General features: G+C 44.1%; 2 protein-coding genes across 7 annotated transcripts in view; one reads left to right on the top strand and one right to left on the bottom strand.

The window, feature by feature from the left end:
* The window catches only part of CAPN3 (calpain 3), a 73,902-nt gene extending 58,368 nt beyond the window's left edge, over nucleotides 1-15,534 (top strand). For both annotated transcript variants that reach the window (XM_073348627.2, XM_073348626.1), the window contains 2 exons: nucleotides 10,298-10,356; nucleotides 13,060-15,534. In XM_073348627.2, coding sequence (XP_073204728.1) covers nucleotides 10,298-10,356; nucleotides 13,060-13,086 — 86 coding nt within the window. In that variant the 3' untranslated portion in view covers nucleotides 13,087-15,534. The remainder of the gene's footprint in view (nucleotides 1-10,297; nucleotides 10,357-13,059) is intronic.
* A 944-nt stretch (nucleotides 15,535-16,478) lies between these two features.
* ZNF106 (zinc finger protein 106) overlaps nucleotides 16,479-26,170 on the bottom strand; it is an 81,010-nt gene continuing 71,318 nt past the window's right edge. For all 5 annotated transcript variants that reach the window (XM_073348615.1, XM_073348614.2, XM_073348617.2 and 2 more), the window contains one exon: nucleotides 16,479-21,385. In XM_073348615.1, coding sequence (XP_073204716.1) covers nucleotides 21,329-21,385 — 57 coding nt within the window. In that variant the 3' untranslated portion in view covers nucleotides 16,479-21,328. The remainder of the gene's footprint in view (nucleotides 21,386-26,170) is intronic.

The raw sequence follows: 26,170 nt of genomic DNA, 5'->3' as shown, positions 1-26,170 counted from the left end.
ACAGGCAAATTGTCCTGCATTTTCTGCCTCCACCCATCAGTACCAGTGGGTCCTGCTGCTGGCCAGATCCCTGCTCACCAGCCACCCAGGGGGAGGTTCAGTGGCTGATGATGGGGGGTGGGTGTGCAAGGCTGGTGGCGGGGCGAAGCTGCAGTGCATGGGGTCGGCTGCTTCCCCTGGTGGTCCATCAGCGCAGCCCCCCCTGCATGCCAGCTCATGGCTAGCAGGGCCCCGTTTCCAGCCAATGCTGGCTGCATGCCGCGGCAGCTGATAAGTACTGGCAGGCACCAGGGTGCAGCTGGTTACATGTCGCCTCTGCTGCCCACCCATCGGCCTTTTACGTATGCCTCCTCTCGCTGTCCTCTCCCTGCTTTGCCCCTTCACCTCCTAGCCCCACTGCTCCTCTGTATCCCTCCCACCCCAGCAGGGCACATCCCACTCCCAGTGCTGTGAGGAGAACCAGCCCCTGGTCAGAGTGCTCAGCTCATCAATAGCCTGGCCAGCAGGCTCCTTCCTCCCCACAGTGCCTCTGGCTTGGGTGGTGCCCCAGGAAAGCCCAAGCTGCTCCGCCCCCTAGGCACCCTCCCCTGCTGAGCCACCTCCCTGGCTGGTTCGCCCCTGCAGTCAGGTTCCCTGGGCCCTGGTGCACAATGCATCCTTAACCCCTTTGTGCCTGCCTGTAGCTGGGGGACAGGAGGCAGCTGGGTTATGTCGGTGGCCAGCAGCAGCCTGGAGGTATTAGCTGCCTTTCGACACTGTGCGGGCAGGAAGGGGCAAACTGCACTGTGCGGGGCAGGGGGAAAGGGGAGAGGAAGAGATGAGCTCTGCAAAGACACAGGCCAGGTCATCCCTTCCTCCTCTCCTCCCCTGCGGCTGGAAGCAGCTCCTGTCCCTTCCATCCCACACAATGCCAAAAGGCTGCTGCTGGCCATATTCTGGTGTGAACCCTGGCAGAAATTGGGGGGAAGCATGTGACCCCACCTGCTCCCCCTCCACATGTTGCCTCAGGAAGACACAGCACCAGGTACTGGGAGAGGCGGGTCCGTCCCAGGACCCCAGCCGGGCATGGAGGGTGGAGAGCACCAGACAGGGAGGGTCAGGTTGGTTGGTCACCCCCACCCCCCTGCCCCTGTGCGAGAGAAGGGTATGTGTGTGTTGGGGGGGGGGGAGAGTAGGGGTGTGTGTGTCACCTCTTTCCCAGTGAACACTAAAGCCTTAAAGATAAAAAGGTAAAGAAGAAGAATTCAGCTATACAGTATTTCTTTTTAATTGGGGTTCCGTCACCTTGATGTTAATTTGAACATTTATACTGCATAGTTCTGACTCATTGTCATGAACTTACTTGAATACAAGTAATTTTACCAGGTGTCCCATATTCAGCATAGGGAAATATGGTCACCCTATTCATTAGTGCTCCAGCAATGTAAGATTCCCATAAATAAAGCTACTATTGAAGGCTATTTGGTAGCTACAACTGGAGTGAAATGCAGCTGCTTAATATCATTAGCCATAGGGAGCAGAGTTTTTCAGCATCTTCACTTCTCTTTCTTTCCAGCTGCATATATTATTTGAGTACGTTATTATTGGGTATTTCCTCTCACTCCTGTGTGCCACAGTAGCATGGTCATTCTTGCTTATAACGAACTGGCCCTGTATAAATCCAGCTACTAAAGGCAGAAGGGCCCTCAACTATGCATTTTGCTTCCCTCACTGCTCTGACCATTTCAATCCGTTGTATGCCGTGTGAGACTGATATATTATCTCAGTGTTTCACTTGAGGATGTGATTATGGGGTTATATGTGAGGTAGGTCAGCGTGTTGTTTTAATAATTTCACATATGGGCTCAAGGACTATATGACATGACAGGCACAGTTTATAAACCCAAAAGAAAATAACAGGTTTCAGAGGAGCAGCCGTATTAGTCTGTATTCGCAAAAAGAAAAGGAGTACTTGTGGCACCTTAGAGTCTAACAAATTTATTTGAGCATAAGCTTTCGTGAGCTACAGCTCACATCATCGGATGTATTCAGTGGAAAATACAGTGGGGAGATTTATATACATAGAGAACATGAAGCAATGGGTGTTACCATACACACTGTAGCCAGAGTGATCACTTAAGGTGAGCTATTACCAGCCGGAGAGCGGGGGGCGGGGACCTTTTGTAGTGATAATCAAGGTGGGCCATTTCCAGCAGTTGACAAGAACATCTCAGGAACAGTGGGGGATGGAGGGGGGGAATAAACATGGGGAAATAGTTTACTTTTTGTAATGACCCATCCACTCCCAGTCTCTATTCAAGCCTAAGTTAATTGTATCCAGTTGCAAATTAATTCCAATTCAGCAGTCTCTTGTTGGAGTCTGTTTTTGAAGTTTTTTTGTTGAAGAATTGCAACTTTTACGTCTGTAATCGAGTGACCAAAGAGATTGAAGTGTTCTCCGACTGGTTTTTGAATGTTATAATTCTTGACGTCTGATTTGTGTCCATTTATTCTTTTACATAGAGACTGTCCAGTTTGACCAATGTATGTGGCAGAGGGGCATTGCTGGCACATGACGGCATATATCACATTGGTAGATGTGCAGGTGAATGAGCTCTGATAGTGTGGCTGATGTGATTAGGCCCTATGATGGTGTCCCCTGAATAGATATGTGGAGACAGTTGGCAATGGGCTTTGTTGCAAGGATAGGTTCCTGGGTTAGTGGTTCTGTTGTGTGGTTGCTGGGTGAGTATTTGCTTCAGGTTGGGGGGCTGTCTGTAAGCAAGGACTGGCCTGTCTCCCAAGATCTGTGAGAGTGATGGGTCGTCCTTCAGGATAGGTTGTAGATCCTTGATGATGCGTTGGAGAGGTTTTAGTTGGGGGCTGAAGGTGATGACTAGTGGCGTTCTGTTATTTTCTTTGTTGGGCCTGTCCTGTAGTAGGTAACTTTTGGGTACTCTTCTGGCTCTGTCAATCTGTTTCTTCACTTCAGCAGGTGGATATTGTAGTTGTAAGAATGTTTGATAGAGATCTTGTAGGTGTTTGTCTCTGTCTGAGGGTATGTCTACACTACCGAATAAGGTCGAATTTATAGAAGTTGGTTTTTTAGAAATCGGTTTTATATATTCGAGTGTGTGTCCCCCCACAGAAAATGCTGTAAGTGCATTAAGTGCATTAACTCGGCGGAGCGCTTCCACAGTACCGAGGCTAGAGTCGACTTCCGGAGCGTTGCACTGTGGATAACTATCCCACAGTTCCCGCAGTCTCCGCTGCCCATTGGAATTCTGGGTTGAGATCCCAATGCCTGATGGGGCTAAAACATTGTCGTGGGTGGTTCTGGGTACATATCATCAGGCCCCCCTTCCCTCCCTCCCTCCGTGAAAGCAAGGGCAGACAATCGTTTTGCGCCTTTTTTCCTGAGTTTCCTGTTCAGACACCATACCACGGCAGATATACCACGGCATATCATGGAGCCCGCTCAGGTAACTGTCACCGTATGTCTCCTGGGTGCTGGCAGACGCGGTACGGCATTGCTACACAGTAGCAGCAACCCATTGCCTTGTGGCAGCAGACGGTGCAGTACGACTGGTAGCCATCCTCGTCGTGTCCGAGGTGCTCCTGGCCACGTCGGCTGGGAGCGCCTGGACAGACATGGGCGCAGGGACTAAATTTGGAGTGACTTGACCAGGTCATTCTCTTTAGTCCTGCAGTCAGTCCTATTGAACCGTCTTATGGTGAGCAGGCAGGCGATACGGATTGCTAGCAGTCATATTGTACCATCTTCTGCCGGGCAGGCAAGAGATGAGGATGGCTAGCAGTCCTACTGTACCATCTTCTGCCGAGCAGCCATGAGATGTGGATGACATGCAGTCCTTCTGCACCGTCTGCTGCCAGCCAAAGATGTAAAAGATAGATGGAGTGGATCAAAACAAGAAATAGACCAGATTTGTTTTGTACTCATTTGCTTCCCCCCTCCCCTGTCTAGGGGACTCATTCCTCTAGGTCACACTGCAGTCACTCACAGAGAAGGTGCAGCGAGGTAAATCTAGCCATGTATCAATCAGAGGCCAGGCTAACCTCCTTGTTCCAATAAGAACAATAATTTAGGTGCACCATTTCTTATTGGAACCCTCCGTGAAGTCCTGCCTGAAATACTCCTTGATGTAAAGCCATCCCCTTTGTTGATTTTAGCTCCCTGAAGCCAACCCTATAAGCCGTGTCGTCAGTCGCTCCTCCCTCATTCAGAGCAATGGCAGACAATCGTTCCGCGCCTTTTTTCTGTGCGGACGCCATACCAAGGCAAGCATGGAGGCCGCTCAGCTCACTTTGGCAATTAGGAGCACATTAAACACCACACGCATTATCCAGCAGTATATGCAGCACCAGAACCTGGCAAAGCGATACCGGGCGAGGAGGCGACGTCAGCGCGGTCACGTGAGTGATCAGGACATGGACACAGATTTCTCTGAAAGCATGGGCCCTGCCAATGCATGCATCATGGTGCTAATGGGGCAGGTTCATGCTGTGGAACGCCGATTCTGGGCTCGGGAAACAAGCACAGACTGGTGGGACCGCATAGCGTTGCAGGTCTGAGACGATTCCCAGTGGCTGCGAAACTTTCGCATGCGTAAGGACACTTTCATGGAACTTTGTGACTTGCTTTCCCCTGCCCTGAGGCGCATGAATACCAAGATGAGAGCAGCCCTCACAGTTGAGAAGTGAGTGGCGATCGCCCTGTGGAAACTTGCAACGCCAGACAGCTACCGGTCAGTTGGGAATCAATTTGGAGTGGGCAAATCTACTGTTGGGGCTGCTGTGATGCAAGTAGCCCACGCAATCAAAGATCTGCTGATATCAAGGGTAGTGACCCTGGGAAATGTGCAGGTCATAGTGGATGGCTTTGCTGCAATGGGCTTCCCTAACTGTGGTGGGGCCATAGACGGAACCCGTATCCCTATCTTGGCACCGGAGCACCAAGCTGCCGAGTACATAAACCGCAAGGGGTACTTTTCGATAGTGCTGCAAGCTCTGGTGGATCACAAGGGACGTTTCACCAACATCAACGTGGGATGGCCGGGAAAGGTACATGACGCTCGCATCTTCAGGAACTCTGGTCTGTTTCAAAAGCTGCAGGAAGGGACTTTATTCCCAGACCAGAAAATAACTGTTGGGGATGTTGAAATGCCTATATGTATCCTTGAGGACCCAGCCTACCCCTTAATGCCATGGCTCATGAAGCCGTACACAGGCAGCCTGGACAGTAGTCAGGAGCTGTTCAACTACAGGCTGAGCAAGTGCAGAATGGTGATAGAATGTGCATTTGGACGTTTAAAGGCGCGCTGGCGCAGTTTACTGACTCGCTTAGACCTCAGCGAAACCAATATTCCCACTGTTATTACTGTGTGCTCCACAATATCTGTGAGAGTAAGGGAGAGACGTTTATGGCGGGGTGGGAGGTTGAGGCAAATCACCTGGTTGCTGGTTACGCGCAGCCAGACACCAGGGCAGTTAGAAGAGCACAGGAGGGCGTGGTACGCATCAGAGAAGCTTTGAAAACCAGTTTCATGACTGGCCAGGCTACGGTGTGAAAGTTCTGTTTGTTTCTCCTTGATGAAACCCCCCGCCCCTTGGTTCATTCTACTTCCCTGTAAGCTAACCACCATCCCCTCCTCCCTCCGATCACTGCTTGCAGAGGCAATAAAGTCATTGTTGCTTCACATTCATGCATTCTTTATTCATTCATCACACAAATAGGGGGATGACTACCAAGGTAGCCCAGGAGGGGTGGTGGAGGAGGGAAGGAAAATGCCACACAGCACTTTAAAAGTTTACAACTTTAAAATTTATTGAATGCCAGCCTTCTTTTTTTGGGGGGCAATCCTCTGTGGCGGAGTGGCTGGTTGGCCAGTGGCCCCCCCACCACGTTCTTGGGCGTCTGGGTGAGGAGGCTATGGAACTTGGGGAGGAGGGCGGTTGGTTACACAGGGGCTGTAGTGGGAGTCTGTGCTCCAGCTGCCTTTGCTGCAGCTCAACCATACACTGGAGCATACTGATTTGGTCCTCCAGCAGCCTGAGCATTGAATCCTGCCTCCTCTCATCACGCTGCCGCCACATTTGAGCTTCAGCCCTGTCTTCAGCCCGCCACCTCTCCTCCCGGTCATTTTGTGCTTTCCTGCACTCTGACATTATTTGCCTCCACGCATTCGTCTGTGCTCTGTCAGTGTGGGAGGACAGCATGAGCTTGGAGAACATTTCATCACGAGTGCATTTTTTTTTCTTTCTAATCTTCACTAGCCTCTGGGAAGGAGAAGATCCTGTGATCATTGAAACACATGCAGCTGGTGGAGAAAAAAAAGGGACAGCGGTATTTAAAAAGACATTTTATAAAACAGTGGCTACACTCTTTCAGGGTAAACTTGCTGTTAACATTACATACATAGCACATGTGCTTTCGTTACAAGGTCGCATTTTGCCTCCCCCCACTGCATGGCTACCCCCTCAACCCTCCCCCCTCCCTGTGGCTAACAGCGGGAAACATTTCTGTTTAGCCACAGGCAAACAGCCCAGCAGGAATGGGTTCCTCTGAGTGTCCCCTGAAGAAAAGCAGTCTATTTCAACCAGGTGACCATGAATTATATCTCACTCTCCTGAGGATAACACAGAGAGATAAAGAACGGATGTTGTTTAAATGCCAGCAAACATACACTGAAATGCTTTGTTGTACAATGATTCCCGAGTACATGTTACTGGCCTGGAGTGGTAAAGTGTCCTACCATGAAGGACGCAATAAGGCTGCCCTCCCCAGAAACCTTTTGCAAAGGCTTTGGGAGTACATCCAGGAGAGCCGCGAATGCCAGGGCAAAGTAATCCTTTCACATGCTTGCTTTTAAACCATGTATAGTATTTTAAAAGGTACACTCACCAGAGGTCCCTTCTCCGCCTGCTGGGTCCAGGAGGCAGCCTTGGGTGGGTTCGGGGGGTACTGGCTCCAGGTCCAGGGTGAGAAACAGTTCCTGGGTGTCGGGAAAACCAGTTTCTCCGCTTGCTTGCTGTGAGCTATCTACAACCTTCTCCTCCTCCTCCTCCTCCTCATCTTCTTCGTCCCCAAAACCTGCTTCCGTATTGCCTCCATCTCCATTGAAGGAGTCAAACAACACGGCTGGGGTAGTGGTGGCTGAACCCCCTAAAATGGCATGCAGCTCATCATAGAAGTGGCACGTTTGGGGCTCTGACCCGGAGTGGCCGTTCGCCTCTCTGGTTTTCTGGTAGGCTTGCCTCAGCTCCTTCAGTTTCACGCGGCACTGCTTCGGGTCCCTGTTATGGCCTCTGTCCTTCATGCCCAGGGAGATTTTGACAAAGGTTTTGGCATTTCGAAAACTGGAACGGAGTTCCGATAGCACGGATTCCTCTCCCCATACAGTGATCAGATCCCGTACCTCCCGTTCGGTCCATGCTGGAGCTCGTTTGCGATTCTGGGACTCCATCATGGTCACCTCTGCTGATGAGCTCTGCATGGTCACCTGCAGCTTGCCACGCTGGCCAAACAGGAAATGAGATTCAAAAGTTCGCGGTTCTTTTCCTGTCTACCTGGCCAGTGCATCTGAGTTGAGAGTGCTGTCCAGAGCGGTCACAATGGAGCACTCTGGGATAGCTCCCGGAGGCCAATACCATTGAATTGTATCCACAGTACCCCAAATTCGAGGCGGCAAGGCCGATTTAAGCGCTAATCCACTTGTCAGGGGTGGAGTAAGGAAATCGATTTTAAGAGCCCTTTAAGTCGAAATAAAGGGCTTCATCGTGTGGACGGGTGCAGGTTTACATTGATTTAATGCTGCTAAATTCGACCTAAAGTCCTAGTGTAGACCAGGGCTGAGGGGTTGGAGCAAATGCAGTTGTATCGTAGAGTTTGGTTGTAGAAAATGGATCATGTGGTGTGGTCTGGGTGAAAGCTGGAGGCATGTAGGTAGGAATAGGGGTCAGTAGGTTTCCGGTATAGGGCGGTGTTTATGTGACCATCGCTTATTAGCACCGTAGTGTCCAGGAAGTGGATCTCTTGTGTGGACTGGTCCAGGCTGAGGTTGATGGTGGGATGGAAATTGTTGAAATCATGGTGGAATTCCTCAAGGGATTCTTTTCCATGGGTCCAGATGATGATGATGTCATCAATGTAGCGCAAGTAGAGTAGGGGCATTAGGGGACGAGAGCTGAGGAAGTATTGTTCTAAGTCAGCCATAAAAATGTTGGCATACTGTGGGGCCATGCAGGTACCCATAGCAGTGCTGCTGATTTGAAGGTATACATTGTCCCCAAATGTGAAATAGTTATGGGTGAGGACAAAGTCACAAAAGTTCAGCCACCAGGTTTGTCGTGACATTACTGGGGATACTGTTCCTGACGGCTTGTAGTCCATCTTTGTGTGGAATGTTGGTGTAGAGGGCTTCTACATCCATAGTGGCCAGGATGGTGTTTTCAGAAAGATCACCAATGGATTGTAGTTTCCATAGGAAGTCAGTAGTGTCTCGAAGATAGCTGGGAGTGCTGGTAGCGTAGGGCCTGAGGAGGGAGTCTACATAGCCAGACAATCCTGCTGTCAGGGTCAATGCCTGAGATGATGGGGCGTCCAGGATTTCCAGGTTCATGGATCTTGGGTAGCAGATAGAATACCTCAGGTCGGGGTTCCAGCGGTGTGTCTGTGTGGATTTGTTCTTGTGCTTTTTCAGGGAGTTTCTTGAGCAAATGCTGTAGTTTCTTTTGGTAACCCTCAGTGGGATCGGAGGGTTATGGCTTGTAGAAAGTGGTGTTGGAGAGTTGCCCAGAAGCCTCTTGTTCATATTCCGACCTATTCATGATGATGACAGCACCTTCTTTGTCAGCCTTTTTGATTATGATGTCAGAGTTGTTTCTGAGGCTGTGGATGGCATTGTGTTCTGTACGGCTGAGGTTATGGGGCAAGCTATGCTGCTTTTCCACAATTTCAGCCCATGCACGTCGGTGGAAGCACTCTATGTAGAAGTCCAGTCTGTTGTTTCGACCTTCAGGAGGAGTCCACCCAGAATCCTTCTTTTTGTAGTCTTGGTAGGAAGGTCTCTGTGGGTTAGTATGCTGTTCAGAGGTGTGTTGGAAATATTCCTTGAGTCGGAGACGTCGAAAATAGGATTCTAGGTCACCACAGAACTGTATCATGTTCGTGGGGGTGGAGGGGCAGAAGGAGAGGCTCCGAAATAGGACAGATTCTTCTGCTGGGCTAAGAGTATAGTTGGATAGATTAACAATATTGCTGGGTGGGTTAAGGGAACCATTGTTGTGGCCCCTTGTGACATGTAGTAGTTTAGATAGTTTAGTGTGCTTCTCTACAAAAGAAAAAGGAAAGTGTGTGTTGTAAATGGCTTGTCTAGTTTTTGTAAAGTCCAGCCACGAGGAAGTTTGTGTGGAAGGTTGGTTTTTTATGAGAGTATCCATTTTTGAGAGCTCATTCTTAATCTTTCCCTGTTTGCTGTAGAGGATGTTGATCAGGTGATTCCGCAGTTTCTTTGAGAGCGTGTGGCACAAGCTGTCAGCATAGTCTGTGTGGTATGTAGGTTGTAATGGATTTTTTACCTTCAGTCCTTTTGGTACGATGGCCATCTGTTTGCATTTGGAAAGGAAGATGATGTCTGTCTGTATCTGTATGAGTTTTTTCATGAAGTTGATAGATTTCCACTCCATACGGCTAAATTCAGTGCCTTACATAATGACAGGTTTCAGAGTAGCAGCCTTGTTAGTCTGTATTCGCAAAAAGAAAAGGAGGACTTGTGGCACCTTAGAGACTAACCAATTTATTTGAGCATAAGCTTTCGTGAGCTACAGCTCACTTCGTCCAATGCATTAGCTCATGAAAGCTTATGCTCAAATAAATTGGTTAGTCTCTAAGGTGCCACAAGTACTCCTTTTCTTTTTGTGAATACAGATTAACACGTCTGCTACTCTGAAACCTGTCACCTTAAATGATCACTCTGGTTACAGTGTGTATGGTAACACCCATTGTTTTATGTTCTCTATGTATATAAATCTGCCAACTGTATTTTCCACTGAATGCACCCGATGAAGTGAGCTGTAGCTCACGAAAGCTTGTGCTCTAAAAGAAAATAAGTAACTGTGCCTTGTTGACTACAGCTGAGGAACAACAAAGCAGGGACACTTAACAAGCCCAGTAGCTGAATAACTATCAGCACAATTCTATACAACAGATTGGGACTGTAGTTGGTTTGTTATACACAGGATGGTCTTCACTTTGTCCATAATAATTGTATGTACTTTGTATTGATTTATCTTTCCTTAGGGGCATTCCACGCCTTTGATAAAGATGGAGATGGTATCATTAAACTCAACGTCTTGGAGGTAAATAATTTTACTCAGGTATTTTTCTTGGGTTACGGTCAGGTTGATCAATTTTGTTCTTACTCTTTGTCACCCTTACGCTTAAGGGAGTCTTGTCAGAGTTAAGCTAACATTACTGTCTAAATGGTAAGATAAGAGACTCCATAACGTCTGCTCGAGAGTTTGCTACTGCTATCAATTTTATTTGGAAGATGCTCAGATACACAGTGACGTATGGCAATATAAAACCATTTGATGGATAAGCTAAATTAGACAATCAGATTGCAACCCAAATCTCTTACAATTTGTCATTTAAAGTGCATCCAAGAACTTTAGAAATTTATGAAACAATTTAAAACTAAAAACACCATTTAAAATATTTTGGACAATAATCTCCTACTCCTACCCTAAGGTAGTGCCTCTCCCTAGTTCTCAAATAAGCCCTCACCTTTATGGCATATGTACTTTTAAAAAGTTCAGCTGACAGGCTCGGTGTTCCATAGTTTAATATGTGTCCGCTGTCTTAAATGACTTGGAGAGAAAATGGAAATATATCCAAGGAACAAGGAAGGGTGAGAAAGGTGGCTAAACCTGCAATGTTTATCACCTTACATCTCAGGTGAGGCTTATTGTACTATGGTTACAAAGCTCTGATATATCTTTTTACAGTGTATACCCTGGAGTGGAGGCAAAATGAAAGGTTAGACCCTATCAAGGATTTAACTAGATACAGAAGAAAAAAATGTGGCAGAGAAACTTTGCCTATGACAGCTCTTCTTCATCTAAGTGTATACATTTAAACAGCCTTAAGTTTTATTTTATCCCAGGACAGTTAACTGTTACACCTTTATGTAGAGTAGGTCAAAAAAAGTTATAGTGCAGTTACTCTAAGGACTTTTAAGAGCCTGCCTGACAGCATGGTTTCAGTTTAAGCTTCTGGCTTGAAACACATAGACTCCCAATAATTACTGTCTCAGATGGTGGCAGGGTGAATTTAGCCCTTCATCCTTTAATGGTATGTAAAGTGAGGTCCATGCGTTCTTACTCCATGCAAGGCATTTGGGTAAGATTAAAAAAAAAAAAAATAGGGATCCACTGAGACTTTGCCTTAAGAGGGGTGTGTGAGCAAGTAGCATGGGACAAAATTCAGACCATTGCCACTGCCCACAATGCTGCATAACATAGTGAGCGTTCCTATTGGGTACCGGGAACCAGGAGGGCACAAGTCTGCCCATTGCTAAAAGACGCTTCTCCTGCCTTAGGGGAGGATCCACAAGGTCTAGGAACTCAAGTAATTATGGGGGACAACCAAAAATGTAACCGGGCAAGTGTGAAGGTCAAAGGGTCAAACAAAGGGAATCGAAGGGGGACACCGAGCGGAGAACCCTGGACAGCGCCCACTGCTCCTTGAAGGTGTCAAGGGAGCCAGCGGATGCTGCCCAGAGGAACTCCGCCCGGACGCATGAACGGAGGGAGGACTGGAAATAGGCCCCACAGTCGGAAAGAACCTCCTTAGCCAACGTCCTCTCCATGGTGATGTAGTGAGTGTTAGCAGGCGGCTATCCTCCAGCTCCAGGAATGGCTGCATTTCAGTGGCTCCAGCCGTCTTCTATACCTTTTATGAATTATTTTGGGGTTGAAAGCTGCTACCTACCTATAAATATATCCCATTTACACTACTTCATTTTATAACCCTGTTTTTGATTTAAATTGTGAGGGGAAGGAGGTGGGGGATGCACTCTACTCTTGGTTTTGGAAGTCACCAGCATACTGTGTGCAACTGTAATCTCTCATTCCCAGTCTTGATATCACCATAGAACCATCTAAAATGCATTTGTCTTCCTCTCTTTTGGGTTCCTGGGGAGACAGATGGGCCTAGTGGGGATCAGAAACTGCTATGTAATGAGGGTCCAGCCAAATGGGCCAGATATAAGCATGATTCTCTAGGGCATGGGCCTAAATCTAGTCCCACTATTATTTGGAATTCATGTATTTATGAGCCCTTCTAGAAGTGGTTGCTATCACAGGGCATGTTTAGGGGAAGGAGTCAGGCTCCAAAGAATGCTCTCCTCACCTCAAATTGGCATTTTTGGGAGGGGGTGGTGGTGGTGGTGGTGTGAGTTACCAAATCCCTGTCCACACTGCTAGAAATTCAGCTGTTGTCAGGGAGCCAGAAAACCAGTTAACTCCTTTGCCTTCCCATCTGTGCATTTACATCACGAAATTCTTGTTGCAGTTCCATATAAGCAGCTGGCCTTGGGAACACCACATGGGGGAAAAGCAGCCAGTCCCAAAGGAACAGCAGATATGTGGATAAAAAGTGAAAGGACGGGGGCTACTTCAACTATGTGTAATGATGAACTATCTGAACATTATTAGATGGCTGGCTAGTGGGGCAGAGTCAGGAGAGGGCCATACCCATGAAAGGGCAATTGCTGAGAGCGAATCTTGGTGTGGAGAGGAACTAGGCTATAATCACCACCAACCACAAGAGAGATTCTGCAGACCATGCCAAAGTCATAATCATCGAACTTCTTATTTTAAAATGTGGGGGTATCTCTGAGCAGTTTCATGTTACAGTTCATAGAAACAAGACCTGGCAGTAACTGAAGTATCATCAGTTCTGAGTTTTGTTGCGTGACTGATGAGAATGGCAATGGTCTACTGTTCTCCAGTCACGTTGAAATCACTTCTGTTGCTACTTAACTTTCACTCTTCTTTCAGTGGCTGCAGCTCACCATGTATGCTTAAATCAACCTGGCCTCCCTTTCCTTGTGCATGAACGCTGTCCACAACGCTCAGGACTTCTGTTGGAAGCAACCAGCCACGTTTACCTCAGAATATGAAGGACTTCCCAACACAGCTGCCTCCCCTGCTAGGAGCCAAAGAGCAAAGAACAATGGTTACCTAAGGCAACTTGCACGTTCCAATGCTAAACTCGAAGAAGGCACAATATAAAAATAGGTGGCCATACCCTTTAGCAAAGTGACTGGAGCTCACTACCTAAAAACTAATATATTAATGCCCCCCTGGTATTTTAGTTTTGCAACAAAGGTTTAACTTAAAAATGCTGACCTTTGGTCATCAATGGCATGGTAAGGTTACCCTCAGTCACTCCCCACACAATGCACATGCCTTTCCAATACTACACTGGCATAGGGAAAATATTTTCCCTACCTCTCCATAGCTATAATTCCAAATCAACAGTTAGTCCTTATGCAGGACGACAGCTGTAGCTAAACTGTGACTCATAGGCACCACTGCCATCTTCTCACTCTTCAGTTCCTCTGTTCTAATTCTGGTTTCAGCATTGCTAGGGCTGCTTCTTTACAACAGTGTACCCAACCATAAATCACACTCATCCTGGTTTTTCCATGTGCTGAACCATCTAGTATTTTTCATATCATGTCTCAGTGGGCCAGTGTTGATGTTGTACAAGAACATAAGTAATGAAGACATTATGGATATGTCTACAATGCAATAGAATGTGAATAAATAAATGTTTTCTTAACATGGACGATCTACATGGATTAAAACAGCAGTGAAGACACTGCCGTGTGGCTTTTAACTTGAGTTAGCAGCTCAAATTCAAGGCAGTGGGGTAGCCTGGGGCTCAACTCCAGCTGTTCACCTGAGTTAAAAGGTGCATTGCTGTGTCTTCACTGCTATTTTAACCCATGTAGATAATCTAGGTTAACACCACAGTCTCCCTGCCCCCCCCCCTTTTTTTTTGGAAGCGTAGATGTACCTTGTGTGAAAACAAGACAATTAAATGAGGCACCAACAAAATATGAGTTTAACTCCCCTCCATTTTCAATGGGAACTGAGTGACTAACTCCCTTAATCTCTTCTGAAAATCTCACCTGTAAATACCTTGTGATTTATGACTAAGATGCCTTACGACTCTCTAGAACAGACACACCCTTCTACTCCACAAACAAGGGAGTACTTCCTGTTATTTTATACATTGCCCCATTGTGTACCATTGTATTATTTTAAACCCTTCCTCAACAGCCTGAGATAACGCTATCAGTGGAACTGAGTCCAGCAACTAATTGCAAGTTTGCCTAGCTCCCATCTCACATGGAAACTGCACCCTTCAGCTTTTAAGCTTACAAAACTGCACTTTAATTCAAGCAACTTCTGGTCTTTTACAGTCTCAACGTTGTTTTTACAAAAGTCAGTCTGTGAATGTAAGTTTTATCTGACATACTAGTATTAATCTAGAACTCTACAGTATCAACTGTTTGTTCCTCATACCGGCCTAGAGCGTTAGCTTTGGATCTGTACTACAGTTTATAAAGCAGCCTTAGTCTTAGCACTGAGTTGTCAGATGGAAAGGAGCTTCCATGATTTGAAGCTCTTTTAAAAAGGGCAATTTGTCAATTACTTAGCATCAACTTACTCTGTTGTCTTGAGGTGTGTCCCCCACCGCCTCCCATTTGCATTGGCTTGTGGGTTTAAGTTAAACAGAGAGAAAAAGCAAGCTTATCAGAAACCTCAAACTCCTTTCTCCAAAGAGATGAAAGGCCAGAAACATTAGGATTAGCTATGTGCATAGCTACTACTGGAATCAGCTAAGTGGGAGGCTTCTGTGATTGACAGTATGCCCAAGATGGAGATTTAAAAAGAGAAACTACTTCTTTGCAACCCTAAAACCCACTTTTACCGTTTGTTGATCTTGGAAGGTACTCCAAGTCCATTTATAAACTAAGAGGTTCCTAGGTGTCTTCATTAAATGTGACTATTTTGGGAAAAAAAGAATTTGGTGCAGTTCAGTTCTAAAAGAGTTCTAACTTATGCACTCTAATAAATACTTGTGCTTGTGGTTTGATTCGTTGTCTTTTTTGCAGGAATGAAGAGGCAAAATGAAAGACTGGAAAGTGCTTAATTATGCTGTACACAGGATGCCTTGAGGCTACTTATATGACAAACATGTTGGGTTTTTATATTGATTTCCCTCTGACTTAAAGGCATCTGTAAATTAACCCTTTAAAGTCAACATATAAAGTCTCCAGAACACATAGATGGAGCAAAACAGAGAAAAAACAAGACATTAGGCTTTGTCATGATTACAGTGTCCGTTTATGTGATGTGGTATCAGTATTCATGAACAAATCATGAACTCTTGGATACAGCAGAACAGAGCCACCAGAACATTTTAATAGAATTAGCCCAAAAATGTGGTGTGCATTCAACCATGGCAGAGGTTCCGGGGGGGGGGGGGCAGGGGGGGAGAAGAATGTTAAGCTTCTGATATTCTCAGACACTGAAAAATATTTTAAGTTATGAAAATAATACTGAGATGTGCCATGCAAGCAATTTACTCCCTTAGAATTACTCCTAAGAAGAAATTAGAGACTCTAAATAACTAGATATTAAGCCAGGCATGTTTCAGGCAGTCACACTCCTTATTGCACCACATGCTGCCTTGATATAGCAGGATTCTCAAAATAATAGTGCCACAATATGCAAGAGCAGAAAGAGGTGCATGTTGGAGGAATGTGTGTTAGTCCAACTTCCAATTTAGGGGCTTCTGGAGATCAGTCTGATTTTTATGGGCATGAATGATTTCTCCACATCATTCAGCCAAATACACCTCTACCATGGCATTCAAAGACTGGTTTGTTTGGGTCTTTTTGATGCAGTTTCCACGCAATGCAGTTAGTCTCATTTAAGTTTGTTTTTCATGCTTCTAAATGACAAATGATTGCTTCTCAGGGTCTGAATTTTACCATTCAGCGCCACTGGAAAAAAATATGTCGGTGCCTATCTAGTTACAAACCTAACTTTAGGCACCCAGGTTTGAAAATGTTGGCCTTTATGTTCAAACTGCTGTAAGAACATTTACGAATCCTCACCATCCACATGAGGTACTTCAATATTAGAGAAAGGTTAAGTAACTTGCCTAAGGTGACATGGCAACTCTAGCAAGGCAGGCCAGAACACAAGGGTATCTGGATTCCAGTCCAGTGGTCAGTCCACAGCCTTTAATTCCCAATTGGAAGCAGACATGAATGTTACACTTTCTGCTCATTCCATATGAGAGTTATCACAGTGGATAGATTAAATCATTCTAAATTATCCAATGAAGGAATTAAATTCCATTCAGAATGAAGAATTAAGCTGACAGACAGAACATCTTAGTATAAAGAACTTTTATTTTTTTCTTTTGGTTTTGCTTATAAAGTTCCATTAATATGTTCACAGCTTTGCACCAAAATGAAAGAGGAAAGGCCAAGTCATTCTGTGCACATGATCCACACAGCTTTACTTATGAAATACTTAAAAGCCACATTGGTTTATCCCACTTTCATTCTTCCAAAGATTAGGTTTAACATTTGTAACAAAATGAAGTTGGAGAAGCTGGCAGGCACATATTAAAAAAACCACTTTACCTACACAGTTTGCTCTTTATTTTTACTAATAAATATTTTACAAACAATAACAATTTCAATAATCTTTCTTGCATATTCTACAATTTGGGACTATCTAGAGAATCTCCAGGTAATAGTACCATACGTACCTGAAAACATCTGAAATTTCATCTTGTATTTGTGTTTAGTTACAAAAGGGAAGTCATCCTGTCATGACCACATATTTATCCACAGGAATCCAGTGTTTGCTAGAACTTGATTTGCATTTATGTTTCGTTGTTGTTCTTTGTTTATTTTGATCCAGTAGTGTTGCAGTGTGAAGGTCTGCAAATATGCACAGAAAACCTTGCAGCCAAACTTGTGGTGTTTAACAACAGGCTTTGACAAAGAATTCCATTTATCATCTTATATTTTGACCACGCATTTTTGAAGTCTGCATTCTAAACACTCGTCACAAGAAAGCAAACAGAAGCTGGGGTATTTAATGCATTTTTCTATCGATGAATTGAAAAGATTTTATTTTGCCATGGGTGGAAAAATCCCCCATTACCTCCAAAATGGCCCTTGCTGACCACAGCTCAGTAATTAAGGCATCTTGGGGGGTGGAGGTGAGAAACACTAAACCATCAACTAGCTACCATTTCTTCCATTAAAGCCCTGCGATTGGGAGGGGAAAAGATGACTGAAAAGCAATAACATTGATAATCTACCAACCAACTCAACTGCTGTTTTCTGAGAACAAAGAAGTTGTAATCTGGGATATAGCTAGAACATAACACTTTTTAGAGCTACTCCATTTATTCCCTCCTTCTTGTGATTGGAGGTGGAATAGGCAAATGTGGAATTCCCAGATTCGTCTTTTTTTTTATTTAATTTTTTTTAAAAGAGATATACAATGGAAAGATTTCCTGAAAGATTATCTTCTGTGATACATAAGATATTTCCGATGTTACCACAACATGATCATGTTCTGAGCACTTACACCCACTAAACATGGTCATGGCATAAGCAAAATATCAGTATTGTTGGGCGGGGGGAGGGAGGGAAGAGGGGTGTTGAGAGAAGGGAAATGGTACTATGCACTCCAGCAAGACCATCATATTTTAGTTATACACCATACACAGCCCTTAGCCAATATATATGAAAAAATAAAAATAAAGCCCCACTTTCCTCTAGTTACTTTATTTTTTAACTCTTTCCTTTCAAGAAAAGCCAAATAAAAACAGTCTTGCTGCTTCAGATGTGTAGTGTTGCTTTCCTAGAGAGATCTACTCCTTCCTTTGAGTGGAGGGATGCCAGATGTCAGACTCCTGTGTGGGTTGGGGGGGGACAGACCAAATTTGCCTAATAAACTCAGATTTTAAATTTAAAGCCCTAATGAAAAATTAATCTATCAACTACTGTCCCTGCAATTTTCTTAGTGCCTAGAAGAACGAAGTGGTCATTACATTCAATCCGCCCAGATTTCCAGTTGAACAGGTAGGAAAGTAGATAATACAGATGGACCCAAAACTGAACCCCATATCCAAATACCCCTCAACTTTGGGAAAGTTCAGATCTTCATGATAGCTTTGTGGCTTAGGGCTCTCTCATGGAAATTTGCTGTGATGCAGCAAAATGGTGTAACCTTTTTCTCTGAACCCCATACAGACAATTTATGAATATGCTGCTAAAACTTTTTTAAAGCTTATCCACCTATATAATTTCCCCTGACCACCACTAATTCTAATATTTAAATCGACATCTGTTTCTTTGTAAGCTACCAAACATAGGCACCCAGATGGGAACCACAGTTAGTTCTCTCTTTCTGGCATAATAGAAGGCTACATTTCATCAATTCCAATTACATTGGGAGGATAGTTTAAAAAGGTTAACCAAAGAAAAGATTTAAGGTGTCTTGAAATGAAAAAAAAAAAAAAAAAAAAAAGAGTTGGAAAGCTTTGTTCACTCTCATCCAACTAAAATTTAAAAAAAAGAACCCCCCTCCCCCCGCACACACACCCTTATAAGTAGTCAGGAACACAAATGAAAAGTGTGAGAACTGCATGCCTTGCAACACTTAATATAGTGAAAAAACATTCACACATTCTTGTGAACAGTCATCGACAGTCTCCCAACATATTAAAGAAATTGGGAAAAAATGCAAAGTACCACATGGAAAAGTAACAAAATGCATGCACACACCAGTCCTCAGAATGGTACAAACACTGCACTCCACAAGCCTGTCCTTAATACACATGGCTCTGTACCTTCACTTCAAATCACATTCTGCTACGAATATCCTAAAAAATTCAGTTTCTTCCACACCTTTGCATGCCCCCTTCCTATTGTGTGAAAGTCAGTGATTTAGGAGGTGCTTTGTAAGCCTTCCACACCCTTGTGTTTTAAGATTTTCACCAGTCTGAACTGCTTTCACTGTGAAAGGAGTTGCCAAAAAATCCCACTGCACGCACACAAAAATTACACTGCTCAGAGAGCTCCTTGAATTAGACTGGCACTTAAAGTACTCCATCCATAGGCCACAGCAAAAACATCAAGGCCCCCAGTGCAATTCTCTGCTTTTCTTTGGAGAAGTCTTTTCACAAAGGAAAAACTTATCAATACATTAAGAACCTATTTCTTTACAAGTCTTTGAACCATGAGGACTCCTACAGCTCAGGAAATAAAGTGAGCACTTTATTCCATTGCTAAAGTTAAAGAGACAAGAAAAATATTGATTTTGTGTAACTACAGAGATTTTTCACCCCTCTGTCAGACAACATAAAAGGATGATCTTCAGAGATTCAATGAAGTGAAGTCTTTGATTTAGTAGCAGGACAGAGTATGTGGCGGGCTTTCCTCAATCAATTCGGTGGACAAAAAAGGTTTCTCCGTCACCAAAAAGCAAGGCTATAACATTACATTAATCTGCATTAGGAATATTTAAGCCTTGACCTCAGTAACTGAAGAGACACCAGATGAAACTCTGAGCATATTCAACCTCTTTGAATATGCTCAGGTTCTGGACTTGCCTATGAAAAAAGCAGTTTCTGCCACTAGGTTTCTTTTTGCCTTCTTTGCACATCTAGTGAGAACTCTTACTTTCCTGTAATGAGCTGGTATTATTAAAAGGGAGGGAAGATCACCCTTTGCTACCTTCACTTAGTCTCATGACCTAGAAGGTATTGGGGTGGGAGGGGGAGGAGGGGGCAGGGAGAGACCAATCCCACAAACAGCCTTTTCTATTTTGCAGTTCCTGCTGGACAAATGAGATTTCAGTCCTCCTCAGGAATAAGTAAGGAGCAAATCAGACCACTAGAAACAACAAGCATGGCCTTCCCTCTATGGCAGTTTGCAGTATCTTAAAAGCATTCGTAGAATGAAGTCTTCTACAGATGATACGCACTTGGTACCCTCAGCTTCTGCTTGAGATCCTTGGACTCTAAAATCCTGCTCCACACCCAGCAGCTCTCTTTGTTGCACGCTTCCATGATAAACTCCAGTGATTGCAAAGCTGATGCAAATAAAGTCAGTTTACACTTGCAACAGAGCAACACCAAAATGGCGGCGTTCAGACGCGTGGCGCCTGTGCGTCTGCTCAGTAAACTGACTTTCCATGAAAAGACAGGATTGCAGTGCCAGTCAACAAAATTCTATGCAAGATCTCAACTGAAGTAAGTTATGAAATCTGCCAAAATAAATTACCAAAAATCAGGAATCCAGCTCTGGTGTTGTATCAAGACAGTAGTGGTTGTCAAAATGCAAAATACAAAGCTGGCATTATTCTCTGTACCATCTTGCACTAAGGTCTCTAGTCTTTTAATTTGTTAGAGATCACGAAGTGCGTGTATGAAGGAAGAAGTCAGGCTGCTTTGCGGCTGGAACACCTCTCAAAAAAGCATCTGCCCTCATCACAAATCTCCTTCGAGACTGTAGTGTGCAGGACAGTGAAATCCTGTGAAGTCACTGTGCATTTTACCGATCAGAGCAACCTTTACACAAAGAATATTCAAAACGTCAAAGCATAAATTGCAGTTAACATTAAAAAAAGAACCACTTCATTCTAGTTTCCCATTAAAATACTATAAAGTTTTCTGAGGACAGCCAAAATTTGCAATGGAAATTCAGTGATAACTCTCTGTGGAACTTGTGTCCTTGTTGTTAGAAATATTTTATTAAAATTGGCTAAAAAATGAAAGTATGTGTGGGATTTGCATACAACATGAAACAGTTGAACACTACTCGCCTTGGTTAAAACCCTGCACATTTGAAGGTGAGTTAATGAACGCTGGCACCCAGTTTTATCTCAGTCAGAGTATCCCTCTGAATGCCCAATCTTAGATGCACAGAATGCACTTCTTCAAATGGGCAGACAAGAGGGGATGCTCATAGTGTCTTCTGATGAATAAAAACTGGACAAAAAACTGGACACAGTTTGGTCTGAGTGTTAATGGGCCGCTCCCATTTCTACAGAGTTGCATGGCACATGCAGTCTCTGTAAAAGAGAGTTAGGCCCCACTCCCTTTTTCCACTCCGAGGAGGAAAAGGAGGAGGAAAGAGGACAGGGCAAGAGGAGAATGATGTATGGAATAGTTCTGATGTATAAAATTACTTCCCAATATGGGAGGTGAAAAGCTTCATGAGTCGATTCTGCTGTCATCCTTGGCATGTCTTTCAATGTGTCCTGCAGCATCCTGGAGGGAGAGGAACAGAGAACAAGTCATTAAAAGAACTAGTGCAAAGGGTTCTAGAAGCCCCAGTGCACAGCATTCTGAACACATTAAGAAATCACTGGCTTGCAGAAGACATTAACACCCTATAATCCATATCAAGGTGCCTAGCAAGCAAGACATGAATATGTACAATATAAAGCATCCCATCTCCAACACAATTCAAATCAAGAAAAAAAAACAACACAAGCTCCCATCCCAGAAAGGATGCATTTCTTCTAAGATCGCCAGAGTCAGTGCTTTAGGATACCATTTATAGCACTGAAGAGGTACAGCCTCATTTCTCAGTTTGAATAGAGTTTTCTTAAATCTGTGCAACACCCAATGCTATAACTGGGATTCAATTTGCCACTGCAGGCCAGTTTCCCTGGATCTTCAGGAGTCTCTCTCTTATGAATGGCAACTCATAAGAGCTCTCTCATGATAACAGCAGGTCTCAGAAACTGATCCTAAAGTCCTCCTCACCCCTCTTTTTTTTTTTTTTTAAATAAACCAAACAGGACCATTTGCAGCTATAACTTATTTTATAAACCAAGAAAGGGCAAGGGAAAAAGGAAAGGCAACTGCACTTTTGTCATAAATATAAAGGGAAGGGTAAACCCCTTTAAAATCCCTCCTGGCCAGAGGAAAAATCCTCTCACCTGTAAAGGGTTAAGAAGCTAAAGGTAACCTCGCTGGCACCAGACCAAACGGACCAATGAAGAGACAAGATACTTTCAAAAGCTGAGAGGAGGGAGAGAAACAAAGGGTCTGTCTGTTGGTATGCTGCTTTGCTGGGGATAGAACAGGAATGAAGTCTTAGAACTTTTAGTAAGTAATCTAGCTAGGTATGCGTTAGATGAGGATTTCTTTAAATGGCTGAGAAAAGAATTGTGCTGAATAGAATGACTATTTCTGTCTGTGTGTCTTTTTTGTAACTTAAGGTTTTGCCTAGAGGGATTCTCTATGTTTTGAATCTAATTACCCTGTAAGGTACCTACCATCCTGATTTTACAGGGGTGATTCCTTTACTCCTATTTACTTCTATTTCTATTAAAAGTCTTCTTGTAAGAAAACTGAATGCTTTTTCATTGTTCTCAGATCCAAGGGTTTGGGTCTGTGGTCACCTATGCAAATTGGTGAGGATTTTTACCAAACCTTTCCCAGGAAGTGGGGTGCAAGGGTTGGGAAGGTTTTGGGGGGAAAGACGTGTCCAAACTAAGTTTCCCAGTAAACCCAGTTAGAGTTTGGTGGTGGCAGTGGTTATTCCAAGGACAAAGGATAAAATTCATCTGTACCTTGGGGAAGTTTTAACCTAAGCTGGTAAAAGTAAGCTTAGGAGGTTTTCATGCAGGTCCCCACATCTGTACCCTAGAGTTCAGAGTGGGGGAGGAACCTTGACAACTTTAAACATAGTTGTTGCTAATTGGCTTCAATCGCTTCCTCTGTTCACACTGGATCAAAAAACCCTGATCAAGAGAACTATGGTAGAACAGCATTATAAAATCCAGGGGGTGTTTATAGAAAACTTAACGAGTAAGGTTCTCAGATAATCCCTGTCCATACTATTTAGGGGGAAATTAATAGAATGCTGCGAGCAACTGCTAATTTAAACTTAATTGTAACTATCACAATTCTGACTACAGTCACCAGCGGGAATGGAAGTGTCTAGTTATATACTGTAGGGATCAGCTTTGTCTTATTTATCATCTTCCCTGGGATTCTATATTGAGGGAGAAGGTCACTTGCTAGGCACTGTATAAATATAACTCGGGGGGGATTCTGCGCCCCTGCGGGGATGCAGAATTCATATGGCTCACATTTTTCTGTGCTCCCTGTGCAGAAAAATGCAAAAAAAATCTGCCAGGCGACGCGCGCCTCTTCCCCAGCAGCATGTCTGTTCCAGTGTGCCTGGAGCAGCCTCAGAGACCGGGGCGGGGGACTGGGTGTGCATGCCTGCATGATCAGCATCGGAGGTGGGGCTGGGCATACATGCATGTCAATGAGAGAGAGAGAGACACACACTGTCTCTCTCCCTTGCTACTGCAGCTCACTGGTGTGGAAGGGTAAGTCTTTTTATTATGCATGAGGCAGGCTAGAGGCACAAATGTAGCAGTCCTGCCTGAGTTAACGGATTCATTCTTTGATGCACTAGCTGCCTGACTGTGTACTTAGTAACATTGTTAAAGTTGCTGTGGATGGTTAATTGATCTCATTCTCTGAGGCAGAAATGTAGCAGTCTGACTGTTAAGGTTATATGTTGTTAATGTTGCTATTATTAGTTAACTGTTCCCATTCTCAGTCATTTCCCCTAGGAGCATAAAACCTGTGAAAGTTTTAGGTTCCCTACATAGCCAGATTTCAGAGTAGCAGCTGTGTTAGTCTGTATCCGCAAAAAAGAAAAGGAGGACTTGTGGCACCTTAGAGACTAACAAATTTATCTGAGCATAAGCTTTCGTAAGCTACAGCTCACAAACTGTAGCTCACGAAAGCTTATGCTCAGATAAATTTGTTAGTCTCTAAGGTGCCACAAGTCCTCCTTTTCTTTTTACATAGCCAGAGTGATGTAAAGGAGCCTTATTATAAATGACAGTAAAGGGAACCTGCTAAGAAGATCTATGTGCTTTTTCACTTTTTTCCTGTGCCAAAGTGGCACAATGGGGTTAGATTTACAGCTCAGGATTTGTTTTACTTATCCATTTAAAAAAAAAAAAAAAAAAAAAAAAGGACTGAGGGCAAATAAAACATTTACCTAACAGTCAATAAAAGGTCAGGACAATCAGAACGAAGCACTTCCCAAAGTACCCAGCCAAGTCCAAGACAATGACTAGAAAAACTGTATGACTTTCATGTGTGGAAGTCTGAGCAATTTAAAATGACATTCTACTTTTTTTTGTTGCTGTTTGGCGTTCTGTAATGTAATTTAAATGAAAATCCAGGATTATAACTGGAATGCAGGGTATTAGTTACCAAGTGTCTGTAACTTAACTTTCATGTGTTTAGGAAATGCTGAATAGTTATTGTGATTTTTCTGTATTGTAGTTTAAATAAATTACCAAAACAATTGAAACTGGTGTGATTATATTGCATTATTTTGACATATAAAGTATGCAGAATTTCACAGAATTTTTATTTTTTGGCGCAGAATCCCCCCAGGAGTAAAAATATGTAGGAGACATGATTCCAGCCCCAAAGAGCTTATAGTAGAATTAAAAATGCAACAAGGGGACATAAACAGTAGGTGGGAATGGGGGAAGAAGAACAGTGGAAGGAGAATGAGGGTAATTGGTAAGATCACATGATTACAAATACTAGTTACATGCACAACTTGATAGCCATGAATAAGGCTAGGCGTTTGTCACGGAGGTCATGGATTCTGTGACTTCTGCAGTGGCCTGTGAGGTTGGCCTAGGAGCTGCCAGTTGCACTGGCCATTGCTGGGGCAGTCTTGGGCCCTTCGACCCCCAGCAGCAGGAGTTTAGGTGTGTGTGGGGGCTCAAGGCTCCCCGGAAGGGGGACAGGAACTCCCCTCTGTCAGCTCCTAGCTCTTTGTGCTGCCCCCGCAGCTCCCATTGGCTGCGGTTCCCAGCCAATGGAAGATGCAGAACTAGGGTTTAGGGCAGAGCAAAAGCAGCAGGTGGAGTTAGGAGCTGGAGCCCGCTGCTTCCCAGGAGCCCGCTAGGGAAGCTGTCCCAGTCCCACCACCCCCCGCCTCCTCCCCCCGCACAGCGCGTCACCCCCCCTGCCCCCCAAGCATCCACAGCATCCCTGTCCCATTCCCCAGCACCCGCAGCGTGCGGCCCCCCCCTCGCCCCATTTTAGTCAGGGGTATATAGTAAAAGTCATGGACAGATCACAGGCCGTAAATTTTTGTTAACTGCGTGTTACCTGTCCATGACTTTTACTAAAAATACCCATGACTAAAACATAGCCTTACCATGAATACTTTTAGAGGCCAATTCCCTTCCCTTTTCTGAAGTATAAAATATAAAAAGTACATCAGTAATCTCAAAGGACGTCCAGCTATTATCAGTTTTCATACAACTAATTTGCGTTACATTCTGCCACCCCTGCTTATGTTGAATGGTATGCAGTTCAGTGAATAACCCCATCCTAAAAAAAAAGAAGTGAGGAAGGTGGTAAAGTCTGGCCCTATGATTATATATTCCTTCTCATCTTCAAACTACAGTTTAATCTAGAATTTTTGAGATTTGCTCCTGGTGGGCTGTTTTTACTGTATATAGATTTTAGAAGATCAATGAGAGACTTCAGTTCTGCTTTTCAGTCCTCAAACAAACCTCTCTTCATTGTTACTTTTTATAGCATTCAACAAACAGGCAGCAGACTCTAACAGCTTAAAGTGCCTAGAATCAAAATAGTTTTATTGCTAAGCATGGCAGATCTTCCTTTATACTTTAATCCAGGTAACATCAGGCTCTCATACTCCCTTTTTCTCATTCTGTCCAATGAAAACCACAGTTCTCCCAGCTGTGCTAACACCAACTCAGAAATCTCTTTGCATCATCTATATTTAATTTGTTCAACAAAACCAGCCACGTTCGTTTTAGGTCTGTTCAAAGAAGGAATGCTTCCCAAAAGTTGAGAAAAAACAACATCCAGGAAAAAAATATTATTTTCTACTTAAAAGATGCAAATCATGGAATAAAAACTCAGTTAAAAAGGCAACAGTTAAGTTTTTCTTTACAAAGCCAATTTCCATTCCTCAGCACAAGCACAGTGGCTTCTTTAATGTTTGGAAAATGCCAATCA

Source organism: Lepidochelys kempii, chromosome 6 (genome assembly GCF_965140285.1).
Source record: "Lepidochelys kempii isolate rLepKem1 chromosome 6, rLepKem1.hap1, whole genome shotgun sequence".
NCBI lineage: Eukaryota > Metazoa > Chordata > Testudines > Cheloniidae > Lepidochelys > Lepidochelys kempii.
Note: the sequence above shows the minus strand (reverse complement) of the source record. Positions and strands in the feature narration are given on the sequence as shown.